Source organism: Podarcis pityusensis, assembly GCF_964106645.2.
Source record: "Podarcis pityusensis genome assembly, chromosome: 4".
In the NCBI taxonomy this organism is placed as follows: domain Eukaryota; kingdom Metazoa; phylum Chordata; class Lepidosauria; order Squamata; family Lacertidae; genus Podarcis; species Podarcis pityusensis.
The window spans coordinates 10,595,534-10,621,943 of NC_138027.1; the positions used below are offsets into that span (position 1 = coordinate 10,595,534).

The 26,410-nt window shown below is 46.6% G+C and overlaps 1 protein-coding gene across 10 annotated transcripts in view; it reads right to left on the bottom strand.

Moving 5' to 3' along the window:
- TENM4 (teneurin transmembrane protein 4) overlaps positions 1-26,410 on the bottom strand; it is a 645,695-nt gene that overhangs the window by 92,803 nt on the left and 526,482 nt on the right. For 8 of the 10 annotated variants that reach the window (XM_081001709.1, XM_081001708.1, XM_081001716.1 and 5 more), the window contains 2 exons: positions 22,784-22,810; positions 7,160-7,306 (listed from right to left, as the gene is read on the bottom strand). In XM_081001709.1, coding sequence (XP_080857835.1) covers positions 7,160-7,306; positions 22,784-22,810 — 174 coding nt within the window. The remainder of the gene's footprint in view (positions 1-7,159; positions 7,307-22,783; positions 22,811-26,410) is intronic. The other 2 variants (XM_081001713.1, XM_081001712.1) reach the window with 1 other exon arrangement.

Sequence of the window (26,410 nt, forward strand, 5' to 3'; positions counted from 1 at the left end):
ATTTATTATTTGTACCCCACCCATCTGGCTGGGTTTCCCCAGACACTCTGGGCTGCTTCCACAGAGACCAAAAATACACTAAGATGTCACACATTAAAAACTTCCCTGAACAGGGCTGCCTTAAGATGTCTTCTGAATGTCAGGTAGTTGTTTATCGCTTTGACATCTGAAGGGAGGGCGTTCCACAGGGAGGGTGCCACTACCAAGAAGGCCCTCTTCCTGGTTCCCTGTAGCTTTGCTTCTCGCAATGAGGGAACCGCCAGAAGGCCCTCGGCGCTGGACCTCAGCGTCCGGGCAGAACGATGGGGGTGGAGACGCTCCTTCAGGTATTCATCAGGTTACATACGCTTCAGATTACAGACTCCGCTGACCCAGAAATAGTACCTCAGGTTAAGAACTTTGCTTCAGGATGAGAACAGAAATCGCGCGGCGGCAGCAGGAGGCCCCATTAGCTAAAGTGGTACCTCAGGTTAAGAACAGTTTCAGGTTAAGAACTGACCTCCGGAACAAATTAAGTTCTTAACCCGAGGTAGCACTGCACTCAGGGCAAGACTGGACCCCAGTAAAGCAGAAGGGTGCACCCTTCCCTCTGCGGTTTGTGAGACTCCCCTCCTGAAACACATGTTTTTATTCAGGCCTTTCCTGATCCTCTAAGCTCCGATTCTCCCTCTTTGCTCGCCTGCTACTTTTATTTTGCTGTTTATGCACAGTATCCATGCAACTCACTCAGCCAGCACGAGGATTCCCTTCTCAGTAGTGGCGCCTGCCCTGTGAAACGCCCTCCCCTGAGATGTCCAAGAGATAAATAATTGTACGACCCAGCGCTCGACATTAGCCAGCGTTTTGACCACTTGCGAGCATGTGAAGATGCCTGGGCGCCAGGATGTCGCCTGACAGCTCCACTATCTGAAGATGAGGATACTTAGATCTGGGCTGTTTTCACACACACTAATAGCCCATCTCTCCGTTATATTTTATCTGCACAATTGGAATGAATTTCAGGAACTGAAATGCTTTATCTGCGCAGCCTGAGCAGGAGCAGTGAACAACGTTGTAGTTAACTGATGTCGCCTGTCTTCACTTACCCCAACCCCACTGCCCTGCTCCCAGTTGTGAAGAATATTCTTAGGTTATGAATGGTCTGTGTTCACCATTAAGAAGAAGAGGTTGGAATGGGCCAGTGTGTATGTGTACCAGCCCTGGGTCAAGTGACTTTTCTTCTTTAAGTTCTCAAAGCTTAAGGTTGTCATCCGAACTAGCCAGATGTTTTAAATGAGAATCAATCACAGTCAGTCCATCCTTTGAGAAATAAGACTTGAGAGCCGCCAAAATGGCAACTAGACATTCCATTTTGGCAACTGCAACCCTGGTTTAAGAAGCCATTTGGTGCCTAGCTGATATACCTGAGTTCCTAATAATAATAAATAATTTTTATTTATACCCCGCCATTCCCAGTTCAGAAAACCGGGCTCAGGGCGGCTAACAACAAATTTAAAACACTTAAAACAGCATAAAATACATTATAAAACGTGAATAACAATAAATTCAGAATTCAAAAATCAATTTAGGGGGGAAATCCATCCAATAAACATTAGATGATCACCAGGGCTAGCTGGCTAAATTAGTCCTATTTGGGCCAGCGAGGAGACCAGGGGAGAATTAGCTGTGGGATCCCAGAGCGTGTAATCTTCATAAAAAGGGGGAGAAGGAGGGAAGGAAGGGGAATAAAAGATCAGGCTAAGTTCAAATGGAAAGCCAGGTGGAATAGCTCTGTCTTACAGGCCCTGCGGAAGGAAGCTAAATCTTGCAGGGCCCTGGTCTCATGGGACAGAGCATTCCACCATGTCGGAGCCATCACTGAGAAGGCCCTGGCCCTGGTGGAGGATAATACTGATACGACCTTCTGTAGATGTGTGAAGGCACCCTGTATTGGGAAGCTTTCCATGCCTGATGTTCTGTTGTGGTTCTGTAAATTCTGGGAAGTATTTCTGCCCCAAAATTGGTAGGGTGTGGGGGCTGTGGGAAGACTCAGGCAGGGACCTTACCTAGTCAATAGCTCAGTCTCGTAACCGCTGAACTGTACCAGCTCAGGTTTATAAATGTGGCTTTGGTCTCCCGACGCCAAGAATAACCAGATAAGCGATTGTGGGAAGAGAGAGCAACATTATTTATTAAATCCTTGCTGTTTGCCAAAAGACGTCATGTTGACAATGTTGGTTTTTTTATGATCGTCATTTTTATTTTTAAAAAAGAAAGAACACAGTAGCAAGGGTCCGTTTATATGCTTCTTTCTCTTTGAGGCTTTAAGCCTTCCTGGTTTTGTGTGTGTGTGTTTCTGCACAGGTTGTGTGCGGCTGAATCTGCCCAACACACGCAGCTCCTAAATTTCCCTGAGCCAAAGGGAGCGTAATCCTGCAACACCCATTAAAAGTCAAGGGGAGCTGAGGATCCGCTTTCAGAGAGTTTTTAAGAGCTCTAGAGATGTCAGGGGGGGAGGAAAGGTCCTTTGTCATGCTAGCAGAATAAAGGAAACAAGGAAAGAGGAGATGGCAGGAGGAGAAGAAACCTCAGCTGCACATGGACAGGAAGAAATATTAGGTGCAAGGCTGCCTCTGCAGCATCCTTGCCTGGTCCCAGATGCTCTGCTGATGGTTTCCTCCCCAAAACACATGCCTACTGCCATTGGCAGTTTAATTTTGGCCTTTACAGTCTTAATCTGAGGCAGAGAAGCCAAGGCGGAAGCCAGCAACGGAAGCAGTCATCTGTTCCAGCTGTCCCGCTGAAGCGGATGAGAACAAATTGCAAGCACACAGGGACCTGATCCAGGTTGGAACCGAAACAGGGACAAAGGGGCATTGGGAGAAGGGCCACTGATGGCTATGAGCCACATTGGTTGTGCTGTGGCCCCACAGTCAGAGGCAGGAAACGCTTCTGAATGCCAGCTGTTGAAAGCCACAGGATGGGGGAGAGTTGCTCTCATGCTCAGGTGTTGCTTGCAGATTTCCCACAGGCATCTGATTGGCCACTGTGAGAATAGGATGCTGGACTAGATGGCCCATTGGCCTGACCCAGCAGGATCTCCTTCTGTTCTTAAAGGTAAAGGTAAAGGGACCCCTGACCATCAGGTCCAGTTGTGGCCGACTCTGGGGTTGCGACGCTCGTCTCGCTTTACTGGCCGAGGGAGCCAGCGTACAGCTTCCGGGTCATGTGGCCAGCATGACTAAGCCACTTCTGGCGAACCAGAGCAGCGCACGGAAACACCGTATACCTTCCCACCAGAGCGGCACCTATTTATCTACTTGCACTTCGTGCTTTCGAACTGCTAGGTTGGCAGGAGCAGGGACTGAGCAGCGGGAGCTCACCCCGTCGCGGGGATTCGAACCACCGACCTTCTGACCGGCAAGTCCTAGGCTCTGTGGTTTAACCCACAGCGCCACCTGCGTCTCTTGTATTAAAAACCAACAAATGCATTGGTTAGGCACACTTTCTCCAAATATATGCATCGTTGTATACACTAGTTGGTCGGGAAAGTGCACTGCAAAATCCAGAGGTGCATGAAGGGCAAAGGGGACAGCTGTGTTTTCCTTCACATATTATTATTGGTAGTTTCCAATTAAAATGCAATAATAATAATAATACTAATTGAATTTCTCCCCCATCCCGATGTCCCAAAATTGCTATCTATCTATCTATCTATCTATCTATCTATCTATCTGCGCAATATTGACCAGGAGCGACTCCAGCTTTGAGCAACACTCTCTGACAATAACAACCACAGCTTCCATTCTTCCGTTCTGTTTTGGGTCCAGATTGCCTGTCCAGAAAACCACATTTTTTTTCTTCTCCAATCCCCCCAAAGGCAATTTTTGGTCCTCTCTCACAGAAGCAGAGATTACAGCACAAATCCACATATTTGACACATCTGGTGTGGTGAATGGCATCGCTGCTTTGAGCCTGTTGTAAACAGAAATGAAGACGGAGGTATCTAGTTTCGCGGGAGAGAAGAAAGTGTCCTTTGTTTTATAGCATGTATGTTTTTATACATTGGCGCGGGGAAGCGAGAGACGGGCGCAGTTTCTGCACCTTCATTTCTGAATCTTTTTCCAAAGGAAGTAATCTGGGCCATTTACCACACCAGATGTCAAAACTATCTTAAGCATTTGATATATGTTTTGAAAAACCACAACCTTGGGTCCTTCTGCAACAGATAATCTCCCTTGGGTTTACCTCCAACCTCCCTCCCCTTGAAAATAGAATTGCTCTTGTAATATGGTAAGACAGACAATGCTTGTGTTTTACTGCTGTCTTAGGAAGAAGAAGAAGAGTTTGGATTTGATATCCCGCTTTCTCACTACCCGAAGGAGTCTCAAAGCGGCTAACATTCTCCTTTCCCTTCCTCCCCCACAACAAACACTCTGTGAGGTGAGTGGGGCTGAGAGACTTCAGAGAAGTGTGACTGGCCCAAGGTCACACAGCAGCTGCATGTGGAGGAGCGGAGACACGAACCCAGTTCCCCAGATTACGCTCTTAACCACTACACCACAGTGGCTCTCAAGGAACAGGAGGGAGCTGACGTGCAGAGTCAGGACATTGGTTTCCCTAGCTCACTATAGTCTACTCTACACTGACTGGCAGCAGCCAGGGATTGAAACTGGGACCTTCTGCATACTAATCAGATGATCCTCCACTGAGCTATTGACCCTTCCTCATAACTCATATGCCCCCTAACAACCATATGGGTGACTTTGATGGGGTTTCCATAATCAAAAAAATATAAGGCCATTGTTTATGTACGCCGTTACGGCAGCCAGAATAAGAGTGGCAAGAAACTGGAAAAATGAAATTTTACCAGCGATTACCAAGCGGTAAATTCTTACGCTAGAATACCTGTAACTAGCAAAACTGACTGGGAAAATTAGAGGAATGTCAAACCAAAAGGTATTTAGGGAATGGAAAATATTTAAAGAATACTTGAAAATGTACAGTACCAACAATAAGATACTTGCAGAAATAGGGTGATATTGATAACCAATAATTATTTAAAATATAATAGTGGATTATATATCTATATACAAAATAAAATAATGTGAATCTGTGCAAAGAATACAGACAATCTAGGTAGTATAATGAGAATTATTGGAAGTTACATATTTTAATTTGTATTATATTGTGTTTGTTTATGTTTGTTTCTTTATCATTTCTTACTTTATTGTTTTTATTCATTTGTATTGTTTTCTGTATTATATGTTATGTATATTTGTTTATGTGAAAATTAATTTTTTTTTTAAAAAAACAACAAATTATTAATTCCTCTATTTCCCTTGCAGTGTGATGTCTCCTAACTTCTAATCCAAGGTTAGCGGCCTACTAGAGCTTTCTTGGCAACAAGATCCTAACCTATGCTATTAATAGCCAATTTTAAAAACTCGGCTGACATTACTCAACATAAAAGTATTGAAAGAAAAGTAAAAAGGCATGTCGCCGCAGGAAAGGTGGTTTATCCTTATGAGAATTTAAATTTGGGGCAAAAGCAGGTGTTTGGCGAGCAGGAGGGGTATCTATCTGGTGCTCATTGGGGCAAGACGGTTTGAGCATATTACACCGAGCCTGGCCCAGTTGCACTGGCTGCCAATTACTCTCCAGGCCCAATTTAAAGTGCCTGTTTGGACCTGGGTAAAGGTATAGGTAAAGGGATCCCTAACCATTAGGTCCAGTAGTGGCTGACTCTGGGGTTGCGGTGCTCATCTCGCTTTATTGGCCGAGGGAGTCAGTGTACAGCTTCCAGGTCACGTGGTCAGCATGACTAAGCCGCTTCTGGCGAACTAGAGCAGTGCATGGAAACGCCGTTTACCTTCCCGCCGGAGCGGTACCTATTTATCTACTTGCACTTTGATGTGCTTTCGAACTGCTAGGTTGGCAGGAGCAGGGACTGAGCAACGGGAGCTCACCCCGTTGCGGGGATTCAAACCGCTACCTTCTGATCGGCAAGTCCTAGGCTCTGTGGTTTAACCCACAGCGCCACCCGCGTCCCTATGAAGCCTTAAATGGTCCATAAAGCCTTAAATGGCTCAGGACTGCAGTACCTCAAGGACTGCCTCTCCCCATATGAACCAACCCGGACTCTGCGTTCCTCCTCCAAGGCCCTTCGTTTGTGTGCCTCCTCCATGAGAGGCCCAAAGGTTGGCAACGTAAGAACGGGGGCCTTTTTTGCAGTGGCTCCCCTTTTGTGGAACGCTCTCCTCCAGGGAGGCTCGCCTGGTGCCTTCATTACAGTGGTACCTCGGGTTAAGTACTTAATTCATTCTGGAGGTCCGTTCTTAACCTGAAACTGTTCTTAACCTGACGCACCACTTTAGCTAATGGGGCCTCCTCCTGCCGCCGCGCTGCTGGCACGTGATTTCTGTTCTCATCCTGAAGCAAAGTTCTTAACCCGAGGTACTATTTCTGGGTTAGCGGAGTCTGTAACCTGAAGCATCTGTAACCTGAAGCGTCCGTAACCCGAGGTACCACTGTACACCTTTAGGCAACAGACAAAAGCGTTCCTCTTCAGCCAGGCCTTGGGCCGACCAACAGTCCACGTCCTCTGCAGGACATTGAGCTTAATTCCAGAAGTGTTTGCTTTAATGCAATACAGTGGTACCTCGGGTTAAGAACTTCATTCGTTCCGGAGGTCCGTTCTTAACCTGAAACTGTTCTTAACCTGAAGCACCACTTTAGCTAATGGGGCCTCCTCCTGCCGCCGCACGATTTCTGTTCTCATCCTGAAGCAAAGTTCTTAACCTGAGGTAATATTTCTGGGTTAGCGGAGTCTGTAACCTGAAGCGTATGTAACCTGAAGCCTATGTAACCTGAAGCCTATGTAACCCGAGGTACCACTGTAATTTATTGAGCCAGACCACTTGTCCATCTAACTTAGCATTTCTACCCTGACCAATGGCAGCTGTCCATGGTTTCAGACAGGAGATACCCCAGTCCTACTTGGCGATTCCAGCAATCGAAGCCGGCAGCTGGGGCATGTGAGGCAAACTCTCTGCCTGGGAGCTACAGACCTTTGCCATTTGGGGACATTCAGGGATACCACCACCCCCCTCCGATTTTCAGGATGGTGCAGGCCAACGGAGACCTGCAGTCTGACAAACCACGGTGATGGGTGCCTTACCTCCATCGTTGTCCTTCCCGTCGCCGCATGCCGTCTCCATGGACGTGTCGCAGCCGGCCCCTCTCCAGCCCAGCTGGCAGACGCAGCGCCACCCATTCATGTCGAGCGTGCACCTGCCGTTGCCGTTGCACAAGCCGGGACACCCCTCTGGAATGGCAGAAAGGGAAATAACAGTTCCAGGAAGCCATTGAGAAATTAAAACAGGGTCGGGGAGTGAGAGGAATACGCAACCTATCTGTTGTGTCTAGACGGACAGGGACTTGCAAGGACCATGGTTAACAGTCTTCCCTGGGCTGGATTTAGGTTTGATGAGGCCCTAAGCTGCTGAAGGTAATGGGGCCCTTTATATGTCCAGCTGTCCTTTGTCAACAACGAATTGTCACTGTTTTTTGTGTTGAATATATGCTATATGGTGATTTATGGACCTAATAGGTATCTGAAGCCATTTGCACATGTTGCCTTGCAACCCGTCCATGCAGAATGGAGGCACCCTATATATAAAAAGGTAAAGGTACCCCTGCCCGTACGGGCCAGTCTTGCCAGACTCTAGGGTTGTGCGCTCATCTCACTCTATAGGCCGGGAGCCAGTGCTGTCCGCAGACACTTCCGGGTCACGTGGCCAGTGTGACAAGCTGCATCTGGCGAGCCAGCGCAGCACACGGAACGCCGTTTACCTTCCCGCTGGTAAGCGGTTCCTATTTATCTACTTGCACCCGGGGGTGCTTTCGAACTGCTAGGTGGGCAGGCGCTGGGACCGAACGACGGGAGCGCACCCCGCTGCGGGGATTCGAACTGCCGACCATGCGATCGGCAAGTCCTAGGCGCTGAGGTTTTACCCACAGCGCCACCCGCGTCCCCTTACCCTATATATAGAAAGGAGCAAACCAGTGATATTTTAGGGAGCAGGCTAGCAGGCGGGGCCCATCACTTACATCGTAGAAGCCTACATAACACCAACACTGTTGCTGCATGTACGTTTTATTTTATTTGTTTTTTATGTTATATTTTGGAAATGTACATCCAGGGTTTTTTTCCTTTAATTTTTTGGGGGCCCCCAAGAGAGTGGGACCCTAAGCTATAGCTTGTTTAGCTTATACGTAAATCTGGCACTTCCACTACAAAAGGAGGTTTGCACCATTTAAGTCAACGTTTCTTTCTTTTAAGAGGGCATGCAAGCATCTGAACCCGATTTGTGGGTGGTTGGACATGCAATCACAATGGAAGATATCTGGGAATGTCCTCCCCCCCCTTAAAAACAACAACTTCTTTTCTCATCTCCAAATGGAATAATTTGCAAATTACTATAGTGAACGTAAAAGGAAGATTATGTCCTGCATCAATTATACTGCAATTTTTCTTATTCCAGAAAAAAAAAAACATGCGGAAGATTCATTTTCATTAAGAGAAAACACTTTCATTCGCTTTGCTTCTTTATGCCATACATATGCCCACCAATTTATCCATTTACATTATCTCTCTTCTTAGCCAACTATTTACAAAAATAAAACACATTCTCTCTTTTAAAAAACCTACCCCAAAAAGTGATCGGGATTATCCATTTTTTGCTTCAGCATCTTCGTAAACAATTTCGTTACCTCCGTTATAACGGTATATTTTAAATAATCTAGTAATAACCGAGGAAACAAAACGCCAAGTATTTGAAAAGAACTGGCAGTGACGGATTTATCGACTGCCGGGAATGTCAACAAGGTATTAAACACAGAGTTTGTCTTATCGAATTAATCATTGATCTGTTCCAGTGTGTTGCTCGAGTCCTAATTTTGAGTATCTTTTTGTCAGAGCAAATCAAAACAAAGTTAAGGTAGGGCCTAGTGTAAATTATACTTCCAACGGGCAGGGTCCCCCACCTCCTGTTTTTAGCAAAATAATTGCAGACATCCATTTTCATTTGTTCAGCCTTAAGCTTCTTGCATTTATCGTTGGCAAATTTCAATCTGAGTGGTGACTATAAATACGACATAACAATTCAGTACATCTATCCTTTGTCTGCAGTCTTCAGTCATTATCCTGTTTCCACTTAAACTTATAACCAGATCTTCCTGAGATTCTTGTAACTTATATTTTGCCTAGAAGCATGGTGTGCCGGTGCTGTGTCCCTCCTTCATTCCCTGAGTGTATATATTCATATTATCTCAGACCCTCCAAGTGTCCCTATTTTCCAGGGACAGCCCCGGATTTACAGAAGGCGTCCCAGTTTCTGATTTGATCCCGGAATATCCTGCTTTTATTATTATTATTATTCCACAGGACATCCCTATTTTCATCGGAGAAACGTTGGAGGATATGCTATCACAGGAGAGTCTCCAGTTCTCTCAATTTTAGTTCATTGGAAAACTCAATATTTGTCCTAAACACCTCGTGAGAGTGTGGATGGATGTTAGTTCAGGATAACTATTTCTGCTCTCTGAAATAGTTATGGTTGGCTAGCATAGCCAGACTAACTGCAGTAGAAGTATTCTTATTATGGATGGGGAAAACCTATTGGTGTTTCGCAACTTTCTGACTAGTTGCAGGACCTTAGCCAGACCTAGCAGAGTACACACAGAAACCACAGAAGCAATTGGCGACTTGGCTGCAGACAGGATAGACGAAGCAGGAACCAGGAACTTGTAGTTAGGTGTTTATTATATACAGTGGACTATATACAGGAACAGAACACGGATCTTTAGCTAGCTCTCTCTGACACGACTCACAACTCCTACACTGACACACAGAACTACTGAACTCTGAACTAACACATTCCAGTTAGTAGGCCATTAATTATCACTCCTTTGAGAGAGCTTGACCAATCAGGGAGCTGTTTCCATGTCTCTGTTATCACCAGGCAGGCTTACTCCTTCACATGACCTTCTGGCTGTCTGCCAAACCTGAATTGACTCTGTGTGAGTAGCTGCACGTACACAGCTTCCCAACACCTGTGGCCCTCCAATATGTTGTTGGACTGGGGCTGGCTGGGGCTGATGGGAGTTGCAGTCCAACAACAGCTTCCCCATCCTTCATTTGTAAGTCCCCTACTTCCTGCAGCAACACAATGACACTTTAGAATTCAAGGGGAATCTCTTGTAGACTAGAATGTCAACATATGAATGGACTTTGGGCAAGGAGACCCAAATGGAAGTTTTTACAAGCTTGGTGCCAAAACCAAGCAAGCTTGAGGGCTCAGCTGTTAGCACAGATGAGCACCACCTGTTTATCATGGTAGTTTGAGGGATAACGGACAAGCGGAGAACACAAAATCCATGGTGCAGGAGGGCTACAAGACTGTTAAGCCAGGCCACTATTAATTTTTGAAAATGAGCTTGTTTAAGGCTTGCGATTGAGCATATTTTCTCCCTTCACCTCCTTTAAGAATAATAATAATAAATAATAAATTTTTATTTATACCCTGCCCTTCCCGGTTCAAAAACCGAGCTCAGGGCGGCTAACAACAAATTTAAAACACTTAATTGTAAAAGCAGCATAAAATACAGTATAAAAACATGAATAACAATAAAATTCAAAGTTCAGAAATCAATTTAGGGGAAATCCATCTAGCTGGCTAGCTGGCTGAATTAGTCCTACTTGGGCCAGTGAGGAGGCCAGGGGAGAATTAGCTGTGGGTTCTCAGAGCGGGTAATCTTCATAAAAGGGGAGGGGGAGGGAAGGGAAATAGAAGATCAGGCTGAATTTAAATTAAAGGCCAGGCGGAATAGCTCTGTCGTACAGGCCCAACAGAAGGAGGTTAAATCCTGAAGGGCCCTAGTCTCATGGGACAGAGCATTCCACTAGGTCGGAGCCATCACTGAGAAGGCCCTGGCCCTGGTGGAGGATAGTCTGACTTCCTTAGGGCCCGGGACCTCTTAACTATGGTTATTCATGACCTTAAGGTCCTCTGCGGGGCAGACCAGGAGAGGCAGTCCTGTAAATACGAGGGCCCTTTAGCAGGCAGTGGAGGAGAAAACTGGTAGCATCTGCTTCCAGGTTTAAATTAAACACAGTTTGTCATTGTGTTGGAAGCAGGGTCTGTGTTAGTTTTAGCTATGGTTTGCTGGAACACAGCAGGATCACAAAACACGGTTTCACCTCAGCTCGTTTCCCGAAGCCATAGTTTAAACTAACCACAGGTCGCCCTTGACTAACCATAGTTCATTTACACCTGGAAGCGGATGCTTCTCATTATCTTCCGTGGCATACAGCAGAGGAGGAGGTGAACAAGCATGACGGGAGACTGAGGCACCAGCAGTACCAAACCAAGTGTCATTATTGTTTTCCCATGCATAGCTCTTGCCTGACATTCCGGCACAAATAATGAGCGAAGCTACGTCTGGGAGGGTGGAAGCAAACAAAACCAGTTGCTCCATATCTACAATGACATTTTCCCTCTTTCTGCCAAGGCTATTTACTCAGATTAGCGAGTGATTACCTTGCAGTTTTTAGAGACTGGTAGCCGGAATAATCTGCTGCTAATGATCTGGGCAATTAGAGCTCTTTAATTAGTCCCAGTCATAACCCTCCTATTTCCCTCAGAAGGCTCCTTCTAGAGGGTTGATTTAGAGATTAGAGTTGGACCCTGGAGGAGCTTGGGTGGGAGGAGAGATAAAAATTGGGTTTCCTTCCTTGCCCACCCAGCAAAAAAGGAAATGGGGATGCTCTGCTGTGCCCTTCAGATTTTGGTGGGGAAGGAAATACTTCCAGATGGGCATAGATGGATGCAACTGGAATCATCATTTCAAAACCCCTGAGAACTTTGTTGCACCCCTGTCCACAAATCTGGATTACTTGGTTCTCTACACAGCATGGTTTTTTCTTATTTAGACCCTTCACCCCTGCTAGTCTTTACATGGGGGAGAAGAAGAAGAAGAGGAGGAGTTTGGATTTGATCTCCCGCTTTCTCACTACCCAAAGGAGTCTCAAAGCGGTTCACAATCTCCTTTCCCTTCCTCTCCCACAACAAACACTCTGTGAGGTGAGTGGGGCTGAGAGACTTCAGAGAAGTGTGACTGGCCCGAGGTCACCCAGCAGCTGCATGTGGAGGAGCAGGGAAGCGAACCTGGTTCGCCAGATTACGAGTTCATTGCTCTTAACCACTACACCATGCTGGCTCTCTGAAGTTGAACTGTTGCATTAGCAGCACTGAAGTCACCTCCTCAGGACACAAGCCTGGGCAGTGTGTCTGGAGGTCCTGGGCTGCCCAGATGACCCCCTTTTCTTGGTTTTGCTAATGTGGTCCAAAGGAAAGCAGAGCAAAATGTTTGGCACCAGTTTGGTGGAAGGAGCTGACGGAAGGAGGCGTACAAGGCGCCATCCAACTGTCTTAGGGACTCGCACTGCAGATTTGTGCAGGGTTGACTCCTTATATCTCCTAATAATATCTTGCAAGGCAGTGGAGGTTTAGGATCAGAGTTTTCCTTCTCCTAGATAGGCTACCTTCCCATTTGGATGAGCTCCATCTGTCCCTTACTTCCCTCTACAACAGGGATGTCCAACTCCCAAGAGACTGTGATCTACTCCCACTATAAAACAAAACAAAACTGGCTTTTGGGTTCTAGATTCAGGTAAGTAGCCGTGTTGGTCTGACACAGTGGAAATATATATAAAATGTCCAGTAGCTTCTTTGTTGTTTAGTCGTGTCCGACTCTTCGTGACCCCATTGACCAGAGCACGCCAGGCACTCCTGTCTTCCATTGCCTCCCACAGTTTGGTCAAACTCATGCTGGTAGCTTCGAGAACACTGTCCAACCATCTTGTCCTCTGTTGTCCCCTTCTCCTTGTGCCCTCCACCTTTCCCAACATCAGGGTCTTTTCCAGGGCGTCTTCTCTTCTCATGAGGCGGACAAATATTGGAGCCTCAGCTTCACGATCTGTCCTTCCAGTGAGCACTCAGGGCTGATTTCCTTCAGAATGGATAGATTTGATCTTCTTGCAGTCCATGGGACTCTCAAGAGTCTCCTCCAGGACCATAATTCAAAAGCATCAATTCTTTGGCGATCAGCCTTCTTTATGGTCCAGCTCTCACTTCCATACATCACTAATGGGAAAACCATAGCTTTAACTATACTGACCTTTGTAGGCAAGGTGATGTCTCTGCTTTTTAAGATGCTGTCTAGGTATGTCATCGCCTTTCTCCCAAGAAGCAGGCGTCTTTTAATTTCGTGGCTGCTGTCACCATCTGCAGTGGTCATGGAGCCCAAGAAAGTAAAATCTCTCACTGCCTCCATTTCTTCCCCTTCTGTTTGCCAGGAGGTGATGGGACCAGTGGCCATGATCTTCGTTTTTTTGATGTTGAGCTTCAGACCATATTTTGCGCTCTCCTCTTTCACCCTCATTAAAAGGTTCTTTAATTCCGCCTCACTTTCTGCCATCAAGTAGCACCTTAGAGACCAACTAAGTTTGTTCTTGGTATGAGCTTTCGTGTGCATGCACACTTAGTTTCTGAAGAAGTGCGCATTCACATGAAAGCTCATACCAAGAAAAAACTTTTGCTGTTGGACACGACTAAACAACAATGTCTTGAGAAGATGTGGCTGAATCTGTGTTTTTTTCTCTAGCTCAGCGTGCAGCAAAGCAGTTGCACAAAAAGTTTCTTGACTGACTCCCTCAGCTCCTCTTTCCGCCTGCAATCGTATCTAGTTTCAAACCCCTTTTCCTTAATGTTTGCTGACAGAACAGAGTGATGAATCCCTTACTGAGATGATGTGTATGAAGTGCTATGTACACGCCGCATGTGTTTATCACCAATCATTCCATCGTGTGACCAGGTCGAGTATAAAGATTTGCAGAAACCTTGTCTGGCTGTGTGGATGGAAATGCAAACTGGCTCCCGGCCGCTGCGACTGAGTTTGGAATTTCGTCAGCCAAGGGCTTTGCCCCAAAGAACCCCAGGGACTGTAGTTTTCTGAGCGTGCTGACAGTCTGATGTTCAAGACCTGCATTCTCTCTCCCTCAAATGACTGCAATTCCCACTGTTAGTTCTCTGGGGGAGAGGGGACAGCTATTAAACCAATTCAAGTCTCTGGTGTAGATAACGCCCAGATTGTCTTGCTGGTTTGGATTAGAGCAGACCAAATCCAACAGAGTCTCTCCCAGTTCAGCTCAGAACGGCTGATTTGGCAATTCCAACCCAAAACGTGCTAATGATTAGGAATGCCTAAATGGCGTGTTCCTTTCAGGCCATGCATTCTGCTCATGTTAGCAATAAGAGTTATGGAAGCTGGAAGCTACAGCAAGTGCCGATCTCTCCGCAGTGCGTCGTAAACGCAAAGGTTTACGGCAAGCATGCTCGCTTTAACCTGCTGCAAACTTTATGGGAGGGCTGGCTAACCCCCGGACTGGGGCCTGATCTAGCCCCCAAAGGCATTTATACTTCCCCTGCCCTCCTCAGATTTCAGTGGTAGAAGCATAGAGAAAAATAATGTAAAGCAGACACAGTGCGGGTGGGGTGTGTGTCCTCACCAGTCATCATATGAATCATCTGATGAGCAGGTAGAGATAACTCTCCCCTTCAGCTGATCTGCATATGTCAGCAGGGACAGGAGGTATTTGTGTGTGTGTGTGTGTGTGTGTGTGTGAGAGAGAGAGAGAGAGAGAGAGAGAGAGAGAGAGAAGGTTGCTTTTGACCAAATTCATTGGCCTGACAAAGTGTGAAGGTAACCTTTGTGTCCTTCAACAACAACAACCACCTGGACCCTGAGATCATCTTCTGAGGCCCTTCTTCATGTGTCTCCTCCTCGAGAGGTGCGGAGGATGGCAACATGAGAACAGGGCCTTTTCTGCAGTGGCTCCCCGTCTGTGGAATGCTCTCCCCAGGGAAGTTCGCCTGGCACCTTCATTATACAGTCAAACCTCAGATCCCGAAAGCCTCTGTTTTGGAACGCTTTGGCTCCTGAATGCTGAAAACCCAGGAATAAATGCTCCGGATTTTGAACATTTTTCGGAAGCCAAATGTCCGACGCGGCTTCCACTTGAGTGCAGGAAGCTCCTGCAACCAATCAGAAGCCGTGCCTCGGTTGCTGAACATTTTGGAAGCCGAAAGGGCTTCCAGAACAGATTACGTTCGACAACCGAGGTTTGACTGTACACCTTTAGGCACCAGGCAAAAACATTCCTTTTTAACCAGGCCTTTGGTTGATTTGATTGACATCCTATGCCCGTTTAAAACGTGGTGGTTTTTTGGGGGGGGAGGTATTGGGTTGCTGTTTTTATTTTGATTATATATTTTGTAGTTTTATATTTCGATTTTGTTCTGTGAACCGCCCTGAGACCACCTGGTATAGGAGTGGTATATAAATTCAATAAATAAAGAAAATAAAATAAATAATAGTAATAATGATAATGATAAGTTAACCAGCCCTGCTTAACAAAGTACAATCTATCCCCTTCAGTTCCTGGCTTGCAAGGTTAATTCAAAGAAGATAAAGCAAGTATTTTATAGATGACTTTTTTTAAAAAAGGGGGGGAAATGAAAGGAGGGTAACGGATGAGGAAGAATGGAGATGTCCACTTCTTTACATCTCTGATTCTGAAGGAGATGAGGTATGCCTTTAAATCCTCTTTCTCCACCCACCCTTGTTCCTCTGTTATCTTTTTGCTGTGCCCCCCAGCCCCCCCACATGGAGATGAGAGGCAGGAATGGGGAGCGACGAACCCTATTATTCCCAAGAATTGCCACCCCTCTAAGTGGGTAAACAGAGACAAAAGCAGACCCTTGTCCCTTGAGCTAACAAAGGATACTTAAAAGGGTGTGTGTGTGTGGAAGCAACATAAAGAAATCCAGGGGCATTTCATTCATTCAATTAAGGGAAAACAACCTAGCCGCCACAGAGATGGGCAGCCCTTCCGAAGCGGCCAATTTGGCAAGGAGCAGTAGCCTTTGTTGCAAAGTTCCTCTGTCCCTGAAGGGCTAATTGGCTTGCCAAAGCAGCTTTTGCTCGTTCCCGGGGATTAGCGTTTGTTTGCAAGCATGATTTGACCCTCTCTGTTTCTTGGATGTCCAAGAGAGGCTGCCAAGAGGGAGAGGGTCAAAAACTTGATCCGGAGGTCCACCACTGTGTGACGGAGAACGGAAAGGTGGTGATGCCTTGCAAAGAGGGAAAAGCATATGAGTTGGGCAGGAGATATGAGTTGGGCATGTTCTGCTGGGGTTAAGGAGGCCGAGTTGGAGAAGCTCATGGAGGGTTAGGTGGTAAATGGCTACTAGTCACCAGGCTGTTCCAGGATCACAGGAAGTATTGTGCTAGGAATTTTGAGGTCTTAAAGGTAAAGGGACCCCCAACCATTAGGTCCAGTCGCAGACGACTCTGGGGTTGCAGCGCTCATCTCGCTTTACTGGCTGAGGGAGCCGGCGTACAGCTTCCGGGTCATGTGGCCAGCATGACTAAGCCGCTTCTGGTGAACCAGAGCAGCGCACGGAAACGTCGTTTACCTTCCTGCCAGAGCGGTACCTATTTATCTACTTGCACTGGCATGCTTTCAAACTGCTAGGTTGGCAAGAGCTGGGACAGAGCAACAGGAGCTCACCCTGTCTCAGGGATTGGAACCGCCGACCTTCTGATCGGCAAGCCCTAGGCTCTGTGCTTTAGACCACAGCGCCACCCGCGTCCCTTTTGAGGTCTTAGATATGGTAAATGTTCATAAGTGTACCAACCAAGCACATACATAGATCAGCACAGGAAGACCGACCTGGAACCATTTTTGACTCCCAAACTGTCCCAAACTGACCAAATGTTTTCTCTGCAAGGTCAAAGGAAAATGGAAAAGCCTCCCCATTGTCTTTTCCTTCACAGATCCTGTCTTAAGGGCACATTTAAGATACGAATAGGGTGTGAGCCTGTGACCTGGCCCAGGAACTAAGTATTTATCAATACAAAAAGACTGGCCAGGCTCCCCAGGGTATCCAATCAAGTAACCTGCCAGACAGGAGATAAACAACGACAGGAGAAAAACAACATTCAAATTTCTGTTTTAGACCGCCTTTTCTGTGATGTATGTATGATGTTTCTGGGGGTGGTCTTGGGCTACAGGGTGGGCAATTTCAAAAGTCCATATAAGGCCTTGCGTGCCATTGTTCTGGGTTCCTCCTCCCTCCTAAATGTGGTGAGTGAGGACCCTGTTGCAACAGATCAATAAAGATCAGGCTTACTAGCCGCTTTGCTTCTCAATATTCTCTGGTTGGCCTCTGTTATTTTCTCCTACCAGTAGGGAACCTATGTAAGGACTCTATATGGGCTCTTGGATACCCCATAAGGGAAAAGGGAATTGTCTGTGAGGGGGAACGGGCGTCTCTTAAACTCCCGGCACCCTTAACAAACTGCAGTCCCCAGAAGTCTTTGTGCAGATGGCATGACTGTTTAAAGAGGTATGAAACTGCTACAGAGGTATAGTTCACACGGGACCATTGTCTAGAAAGGCTGTGTGTTTGCATACACTCAAAAAATGTGCTGCCTGATCAGCTGAGGGAGAGCTTTTTTTTTTTTTTTTTAAATCAATTGCAAACGAAGAATTGGAAGAAACAAGATTTACCAACTATCGAAGAATGGCAGATGAAGATGATGGACTATATGGAACTTCCCAACTGACCGGGAGACTCCGAGACCAGAGAAAAGAGACGGTGGAAGAAGACTGGAGTAAGTTTAAGGAATATTTGAAAAAATATGTTAATATTTAAACCTTAGAATAGCTTTGGAAGTGGATATAGGATGCAGGATTAGAAGCAGAAGATAGGGTATTTTAAAACAGTATTATTTGTAAGTGATAAAATGTGAAGTTATTTTAAGTGTGATAAAAAAAAGATGGTTAGAAATTATGATATATGTAAACTGCTAAAGATGAAGTAAAATGAAAATCAGATAGGTGGGACTTGGGGAAGCCCACTTAATAATTTTTAGAAAAATAAGGCTATGACAAGAATTTGTTCGTATTGTTTATCTTTTCTGTTTGTCTTTTTTAATTTGTGTTATAAAATGAATTTTTTTTTTTGGAAAAAATAAAATAATCAATTGCAAGATGATTAATCTAACAGATTAATCAACCAACAACACAATCCAAAGCACGTTTGCTCAGAAAGAAGCCCCACTGAATTAAATGGGATATACTCCCAAGTTTGATTGCACGGGGTTGCAGGCCTACGCATTGATATAAAGGGGAAGCGACCTGGTTTTGCTCTGTAGCCAATAACCTACCATCAGATGCTTTTAGTGGGGCAGGGGGCCTTCTTAACAGCATCGTCCCCACACACCGGCCTCACAACTATGCGCAGCACTACCACTGCAGTTTCAAAAGGATGCGCTTGTCCAAGTCAATCAAATCTACTGCCATCCTGACAGCCATAACAAGAAAGCATTGCTGCCTGTGGCCTCTGCGTATAATGTGCATAATTAGCAACACGTTTCGAAATGGCAGGCAATACACTCCAGCATATACGTATCTCTCTCTCCTGCTGCAGCTATAATTCCATAAATTAAATTAATAAAGTGCGGCTCCCAACCCAGGAGAGTCTTGAAAGAGGAAGACTGACTTTGGAGCAGTCTTTTTAGGGCTTTTTTTGGGGGGGGGGGTTTGAGACATTTTAGAAAGTGTGTGGTTTCGAAGGCTGAAAACAAAACCTCGCTGAAAAGCACGGAGGCCTGAATCTCATTCTCACATAATTTTGAAGGATTTATTTGAAAAGCGGCTCTCTCCTTTTTGTTTGTGAGGACAGACGCCAGCTTGGTTGTGAGCCAACATTTCTCTCAAGTGGGGATTCGGGTGGGTTTTGTGTTGGGGTCTATGTGTGTGTGTGTGTGTTTGTGTGCGTGTGTGTGTGTGCACAAGCAGTGGGAAAGCTCCCATGTTTGGGGGCTTTTTCAGCAATAGAGGCTAGTTCATTACTACTGACCCAGAAACTCCAGCGGGTGCAGAATGCCGCAGTGAGACTCCTTACGGGATCACATTCACCCGGTGCTTTACCAACTGCACTGGCTCCCGGTGGAGTACAGGATCAGGGTTAAGGTGCTGGTTTTAACCTTTAAATCCCTATACAGTGGTGCACCGCAAGATGAATGCCTCGCAAGACGAAAAACTCGCTAGACGAAAGGGTTTTGTGGTTTTTGAGCTGCTTCGCAAGACGAATTTCCCTATGGGCTTGCTTCGCAAGACGAAAACGTCTTGCGTTTTTTGCAAGTTTGTTTCCTTTTTCTTAACACCATTAATACAGTTGCGACTTGACTTCGAGGAGCAACTCATAGAACGCGGTGTGGTAGCCTTTTTTGAGGTTTTTGGTGATTTTTGAAGCTTTTCCGAAACTTTTCCGACACCATGCTTCGCAAGACGAAAAATCCGCTAGACGAAAAACTCGCAGAACGGATTAATTTCGTCTTGCGAGGCACCACTGTACGGCCTAGGACCCTCGTACCTACAGGACCGCCTCTCCTGGTATGTCCCACGGAGGACCTTACGGTCTTCAAACAAAAACATCTTGGAGGTCCTGGGCCACAGGGAGGTTAGGCTGGCCTCAACCAGAGCCAGGGCTTTTTCGGCTGTGGCCCCTATCTGGTGGAACGCTCTGTCACAAAAGACTAGGGCCCTACGAGACTTGACATCTTTCCGCAGGGCCTGCAAGACAGAGCTGTTCCACCAGGCCTTTGGCCAAGGCACAGTCTGACCCCCTCCTTTGGCAATCCTCACAGAACTCTAGCCCAATGGTTGCCATTAATTTGATTTGAATTGATTTTAGAATGAATTGATTTTAGAATGTTGTGTTACTTTTATTGTTGTTAGCCTCTCTGAGCCCAGCTTCGGCTGGAGAGGGCAGGATATAAATAAAATATTATTATTATTATTATTATTATTATTATTATTTATTAGGGAATGCCCCACCAACTTCAGTTGACCCTCAGCCAGGAACTGCCTACCTGCCTTCTGGCTTATCCATCAGGCGTTAGATCTGTGAGGGGCAGGTGGGGCTCATCCACCTGCGAAGGTAGCCCATCTAAGAGAAGAAAAACTCTCATCCTAAACCTCCGCTGCCTTGAGGGATATCTTCAAGAGAAGACAAGGCTAAGGAGGAAACCCTACACAAATCCAGAGTCCCTAAGATGGTTGGACGGCACCTTGTACGCCTCCTTCCGGCAACTTCTACAGCCAAGCTGGTGCCGAACGTCTTGCTCTGCTTTCCTTTGGACCCCATCAGCGAAGCTGAGAGGAGGTCTTGTCATCTGGGCAGCCCAGGGCCTCCAGACACACTGCCCAGGCTTATGCCCCAGGGAGGTCACTTTGGTGCTGCTAACACAGCTGTTTGACTTCACCCCCGGAGGTGAACTCCATTGTCTCTTGAGTCAAGATGGGTGCCAACAAGAGGGAGGTGGATCTGCCTTCACTGTTTGTTGCTCCATCTACTGATGGTCTCCCTGCCTTCACCCCAGTAGTCACAATGCACACCAACCACAACCACCTTTTAGTTAAGAAAAGACGAGAAGTGATCGGGGATGTGAACCTCATAAAAACAGGCATGGTGTAGGGCACGGGTCAGCAAGCTTTTTCAGCAGGGGGCCGGTTCACTGTCCTTCAAGCCTTGTGGGGGGCCGGACTATATTTTTTTGGAGGGGGAAATGAATTCCTATGCCCCACAAATAACCCAGAGATGCATTTTAAATAAAAGCACACATTCTACTCATGTAAAAACACCAGGCAGGCCCCACAAATAACCCAGAGATGCATTTTAAATAAAGGGACACATTCTATTCATGTAAAAACACGCTGATTCCTGGACCGGACCGTCCGCGGGCCAGATTGAGAAGGCGATTGGGCTGGATCCTGCCCCCGGGCCTTAGTTTGCCTACCCATGGTGTAGGAAAAGAGGACAGAGGAGCTTTGACCCTGCTCTCGTGATTCTATAACTTTCGGTCAGCCAATGAAGCTGAATTGTGGGAGATTCAGGACACAGGGAAGGAAATTCACACAGCACAAAGCTAACTCACAGAGCTGGTATCTGCTTTTGAATGTGTGCACCAGAGTGGAATACTTTGGCCCCCACCTGTTGCACGGTCATCAAAACCTTTGGTCACTGTTGTTGCAAGCTGGGCTGCAACGCTGCTCAAGGAATCGCAAGTCGGTTGACTTTAGTCAACGAAAGGTGCATGAAAAAAATTAAAATAACCCACAGCAGTTCTAAAGGAGCAAAAGCCTGTGTTGCAGCAGAAACACAGGAGGAAATGCCTCTTCTGAGATGGAGCTTACAATCGGCAGTTTTTGTTTCTTTTTGTAATGGAAACAACAGCAACAAAATTAAAAAGCCATTACCTGATTAATCAAGGGCACCACTTTAATTGATGGAAATATATCAGTTTAAGCTTTTAACTGAACTGGATGAGTGTTGCAGCAACAGATGAACTGCCAACGAATGCATTCGAAATATGCTGGCCTTTCTTTTGTTGCAACTTGATATTGAATTTAGCCAGTTTGTATAAACTGTGCCCCACCCCAACACCCGGTTGCAAGTCCACGCAGACTGCTGCATAGTGTGAACTGACCCGTTTGTAAGCAGGTTCACTCGCTGCTTTTTAAGATAGCAAAAAGACATGCTCTGATGCAGTCCGTGGGGCAGGTAGCATATCACCCAGAAATCTTAGCCGACACAGTGCAGTCCAGATATTCCTTGACTCTAGCTGCCATCAGCCCCTGCCACCATGGCTGGTGCTTAGGGGACGATGAGGACTGGAGCCCAGCAAACATCTGAAAGGCCAGCTGTTCTCTATACCTGATCTATAGCACGTATCATAAATGCATCAACAGGTCAACTTTGCTTGGGGATTTTGTCGGAACTTGCGTTCGGCCGAGCTGCTCTTCTGGTCAAGTCCTCCGACGGTGATTGACGACCTGAGCCTTTGATGAGGCTCCAGGCACGTTCCCTCATTACGCAGAGTATACAAGCAGCAGAAGGACGAGAAATATGAGCTACATTGCTAAGAGTTTTGTTTCTTAACTACGCAGGCAGAAAAGAATATACATCCTCTCTCTGTGAAAGTAGAGGCAACTGGTACAAAGAAACAGGAAACCAGTAATATCAACATCCGTCTCCCGTCTCCGGTGAGACTTCCAACAGTCTGGAATCTCTGGAATGTAAACAGAGTCTTGTGACTCCAAGCACTGCACAGTGGCACAAACAGAAACCTAACAGATTTGGTCCCGCTGAATTTTGCTACAGTCAAGATTACTAGTTTCAAACTGAAAACCAAGAGACTTCGTACATCAAACACACTCACCTGTGTCTTCACCTCTTGGGCCATACAATTATTATTATTATTATTATTAGCCACATACTGATGCAGTAATTGCTGCTATTCCCACCCCCACCCCCAAATAACTTGGCTAGGTGGGAAGGAGAGATGGAATGGGTAGGATAGAGGAAACATGGATATGACATGATGGAAGTTGCAAAAAATAACAACAACATTCCCCCTCCATTCAGCCTAAATGCCTGAAAAGCCAGGCTTTTCATACATTAGGTGAGAGCGCTTGTGAACATGGAGAAAAGATGCCATCTAATTTATTGACTCGGGTGCGTGCAAACAAATGGGGAGGGTCGTCTACCTGGGTTTCAAACACAGAGACAAACGAGGGAGAAAAAAGAGGAAAGGAAGACCACCGTACCTTTCACTACCTTATCCAGATAGTGAGCTTGGGAGATAAAAGACAGGACATGTAAAGTAGGGTTGAGTCAAGTGCAGTACAGCTTAGTACGAGACAGTGCAGAAGTGTTACAGAGGCGCCGGGAAGGAGAGGAGGAGGGTCAGAGGTTGGGGAAGGGGGGAAAACGAGAACATCAGCAACAACAACAACAACAGGAGACCGAGCCTTTGTTAGGGAGAAGCAGAAAAGTGGCAAGAAAGGAGGGGACAGTACCAATACCATCAGTCAAGGAATGGCGAAAAGGTCTATTTATTTATTTTGGGTGCTGCGGGTAATAAGGTCAGAATAAATGGCAGCCAGCCTGAAGGTCCTGCGAGCCTTTCCACGGCTACAGCAACCTCTTGCCACGGCTGCCGCTAAATGCATTTTTCCTCTTGCCTATCATTCATTTAGAGGGCATCAACAATGCACACGGTGCTTTATGGGGTAACGTAAAGCGGAAAAGACCAGCCGCCAGCTCCAAGGACCTGGGAATCCCCCCCCAAAAAAATTCATTTTCTCTGCAATTAATAGTTTGTGCAGTGCCATCGTTTTACGTGCTGCTTTGCGTCCAGCAGCACCAGCAAAAATGCCAGGTCTCTCCCGAAAGGAGCTTACAATCTAGTTTCCTGCCAGTTTACTGCAGGAAGACCAATTTTAGTTTTGAACCTTTCAGTGATCAGCATTTCATAAGAGACAAATAGCTCAGCTGGTTAGAGCGTGGGGCCGATAATGCCAAGGTTGGAGGTTCGATCCCCGCACGGGACAACTGCATGGCAGGGGTTGGACTAGATTGTACTCAGGGTCCCTTCCAACTCTATGGAAATGTGAGGTGGTAAATGTGTGCCAAAAGTAAAATCAGAACAGGTGGGTAGTGAGTGCTTCAGTTCTGAGACAGGCAAGCAGAACAGGGTCTGAATATTCTACCTCTTCCCTAGAGAGCTATCAGCACTAAAAAAAAGGGAAAGGGAAAACAAACAAACCCTGAGTGTTCTGAATTTTGACTGACAGCTGTCTATCACAGTGGTCACAACTGGTGACGTCATCTCGCAACGCAGACACTGAGCGGACCCTTCAAAATCACTGCTAAGCCAAGGGAGAGACAGCTTCTCCACTCCACCTCATGGCTGGGGTGGCCTCATCCAGGTCCCCGGCTAAAAGGTGACAACTTATGGGGATGGCGGCAAGGTGGTAGATAAAATTCAGAAATAAGCGAACAACATGGGCCCCTAGGCCAATTTATAGCAAAGGCAAAAGTAAGTTTTGCAGGGTGTTCCATAGTTGCCAGACAATTCCTCCCTTCGTTGTGCTTACGCTCACCGTCTCTTAAGAGGGGCGTTGAACCAGGGTGCCCCCCCCTCGCCGGTACAGCCTGCAGCCAACTGCTTTGACTTTGCAGATTAATCTTGCCAAAGGGGCAGGGCAAATACCACGAGGATATAAAGGAACTCGGCAGAAGAAAAGAGAGTTTAAACGGCTGGCTTAAGGTCAGAGCCAGAGTGGCCGTAATATAAAAGAACCCCCGGGAAATTTAGCCGATGGGGTGACTGAACAGCTCCTTTTCTTCTGAGCAGTCGACAACTTCAGAAGTGGGGGAGTTGAGATATTTTCGGCTAAAGCTCTCATCCTGCCGAGCTCTTTGCTCTTATTTAAAACGTCGTCCAAGTAAGGACCGGGCAAAGCTTGCTTCTCCAATTTGGGCTCCATTCCCACGCTCCTTCCAATCTGGCTCTCAAACGACTCCTTGTATTTTCCATTTATTCTTCCCCCCACTCCACCCCGCCCCTCCTGCACTGGCTCAGGCAAGACCACCCAACTAGAAGGGTCGTGACCTCCGAAAGAATTTTTTTGCGCGTCCCCGTCCCCCCCCCCACTTTCGAGTCTAGACTCTAGTATGTCTAAACGGGCAGGCGGAAGCACGGGATTCGTATGTGCAAGCGAGGAGGTGAGGAGATTGATGACTTGGCTCCGGGATGGGACAACCTCAGCTGTCGCCTGGCGGTTCAGAACATTTGCTAAAGGATAAAGGAGAATGGACGCACCTGAGAAACACTGCCAGGAGGAAACGCCCGACAGGTTTAGAAACTCACCCAGGCAGCCCAAGTTACCTGGGTCACTACCGCAGTCTCTGGGAGAAGCTGCCAACCTTTTGCAGCAAAGAGCCAGGCCGTGGGGCCCGCAGAATAACATGGTGCAATTCTTGGTGCACCGCTCCACTTAAGGCTGCTTACGGTGGGAAAGTGCATGGTTGGATGCTTCCTTATTATTATAATAATATTATAATTATTATAATAATTTATTATTTATACCCCGCCCATCTGGCTGGGTTTCCCCAGCCACTCTGGGCAGCTTCCAACAGAACACTAAAATGCAATAACCTATTAAACATTAAAAGCTTCCCTAAACAGGGCTGCCTTCAGATGCCTTCTAAAAGTCTGGTAGTTCTTTTTCTCTTTGACATCTGGTGGGAGGGCGTTCCACAGGGCGGGCGCCACCACCGAGAAGGCCCTCTGCCTGGTACCCTGTAACTTGGCTTCTCGCAGTGAGGGAACCGCCACAAGGCCCTCTGCGCTGGACCTCATTGTCCGGGCTGGATGATGGGGGTGGAGACGCTCCTTCAGGTATACTGGACCAAGGCCGTTTAGGGCTTTAAAGGTCAACACCAACACTTTGAATTGTGCTCGGAAACGTATTACTATTATTATTGGCCCAGTCCAAATCTGGTTGAAAGGTATAGGAAGTAATAAATGGGTAACTCACCAGGCAAAACATGAATTGGCTCAGTAGGTTGCAGGACAGTGCAAGAAAATAAATAAAAGAAGAAACCCTAATAAAGGAAAGCAGGAGAGGCCCAGACTCTGTCCATCAACAGCATGCTCTGTCCATTAATCAGAAGACTGGTGGTTCACACCTACTCAGGGCAGGATTATTGCAATGTCGGGGGTTGGAATAGATGACCCCTGGGGTTCCTTCCAAGCCTACAATTCTATGGGTTTAAGCATCTAGGGTGCTTGCATCTAGGCAGCACACTGAGCAGGTACGAAACTCACCTGGTCAATGTCTCCCTCCGTATGGTGAAGTGCATTGCATTTCTGCTTAAATCATAGCGATAATTTGGGTCTCCGGTTGTTTTTGGACTATTACTCCCACCATCCCTAGCTAGTAAATCCAGCGGTCATGGATGTCGGGAACTGTAGTCCAATTGCAGGCCCTAGTTTGGGAAACCCTGGTCAAACGTTAAGGAGAAGCCTCTCCCACTTCTGCCAGAGACACCTAGCAATGTTTACCTGTGCGCATGTCAATTACGGGTCAGGATGGGGGTTCAGCCACTTTGGGGGGGGAGGAGGGGTTGGAGTGGATGACACAATTTTTATCAGGGATAAAGCAGGCAGGGAGACATGATGTAATGGCGATTTATGGTCGATGACGCATGCGCCCATGCAGAAAAATCACACTGGGATGAGGGGGGATGCTTGCCACACACAACGACCTTCCATGCCAATGTCCTTTCACATATGCCAGTTTGTTAATCCTCTCCCCACTCCCATCCCCAAAATATTGGATTTTTATGGTGGTGTAACGCTTGTTTTTTCAGCGACTATTGTGTTC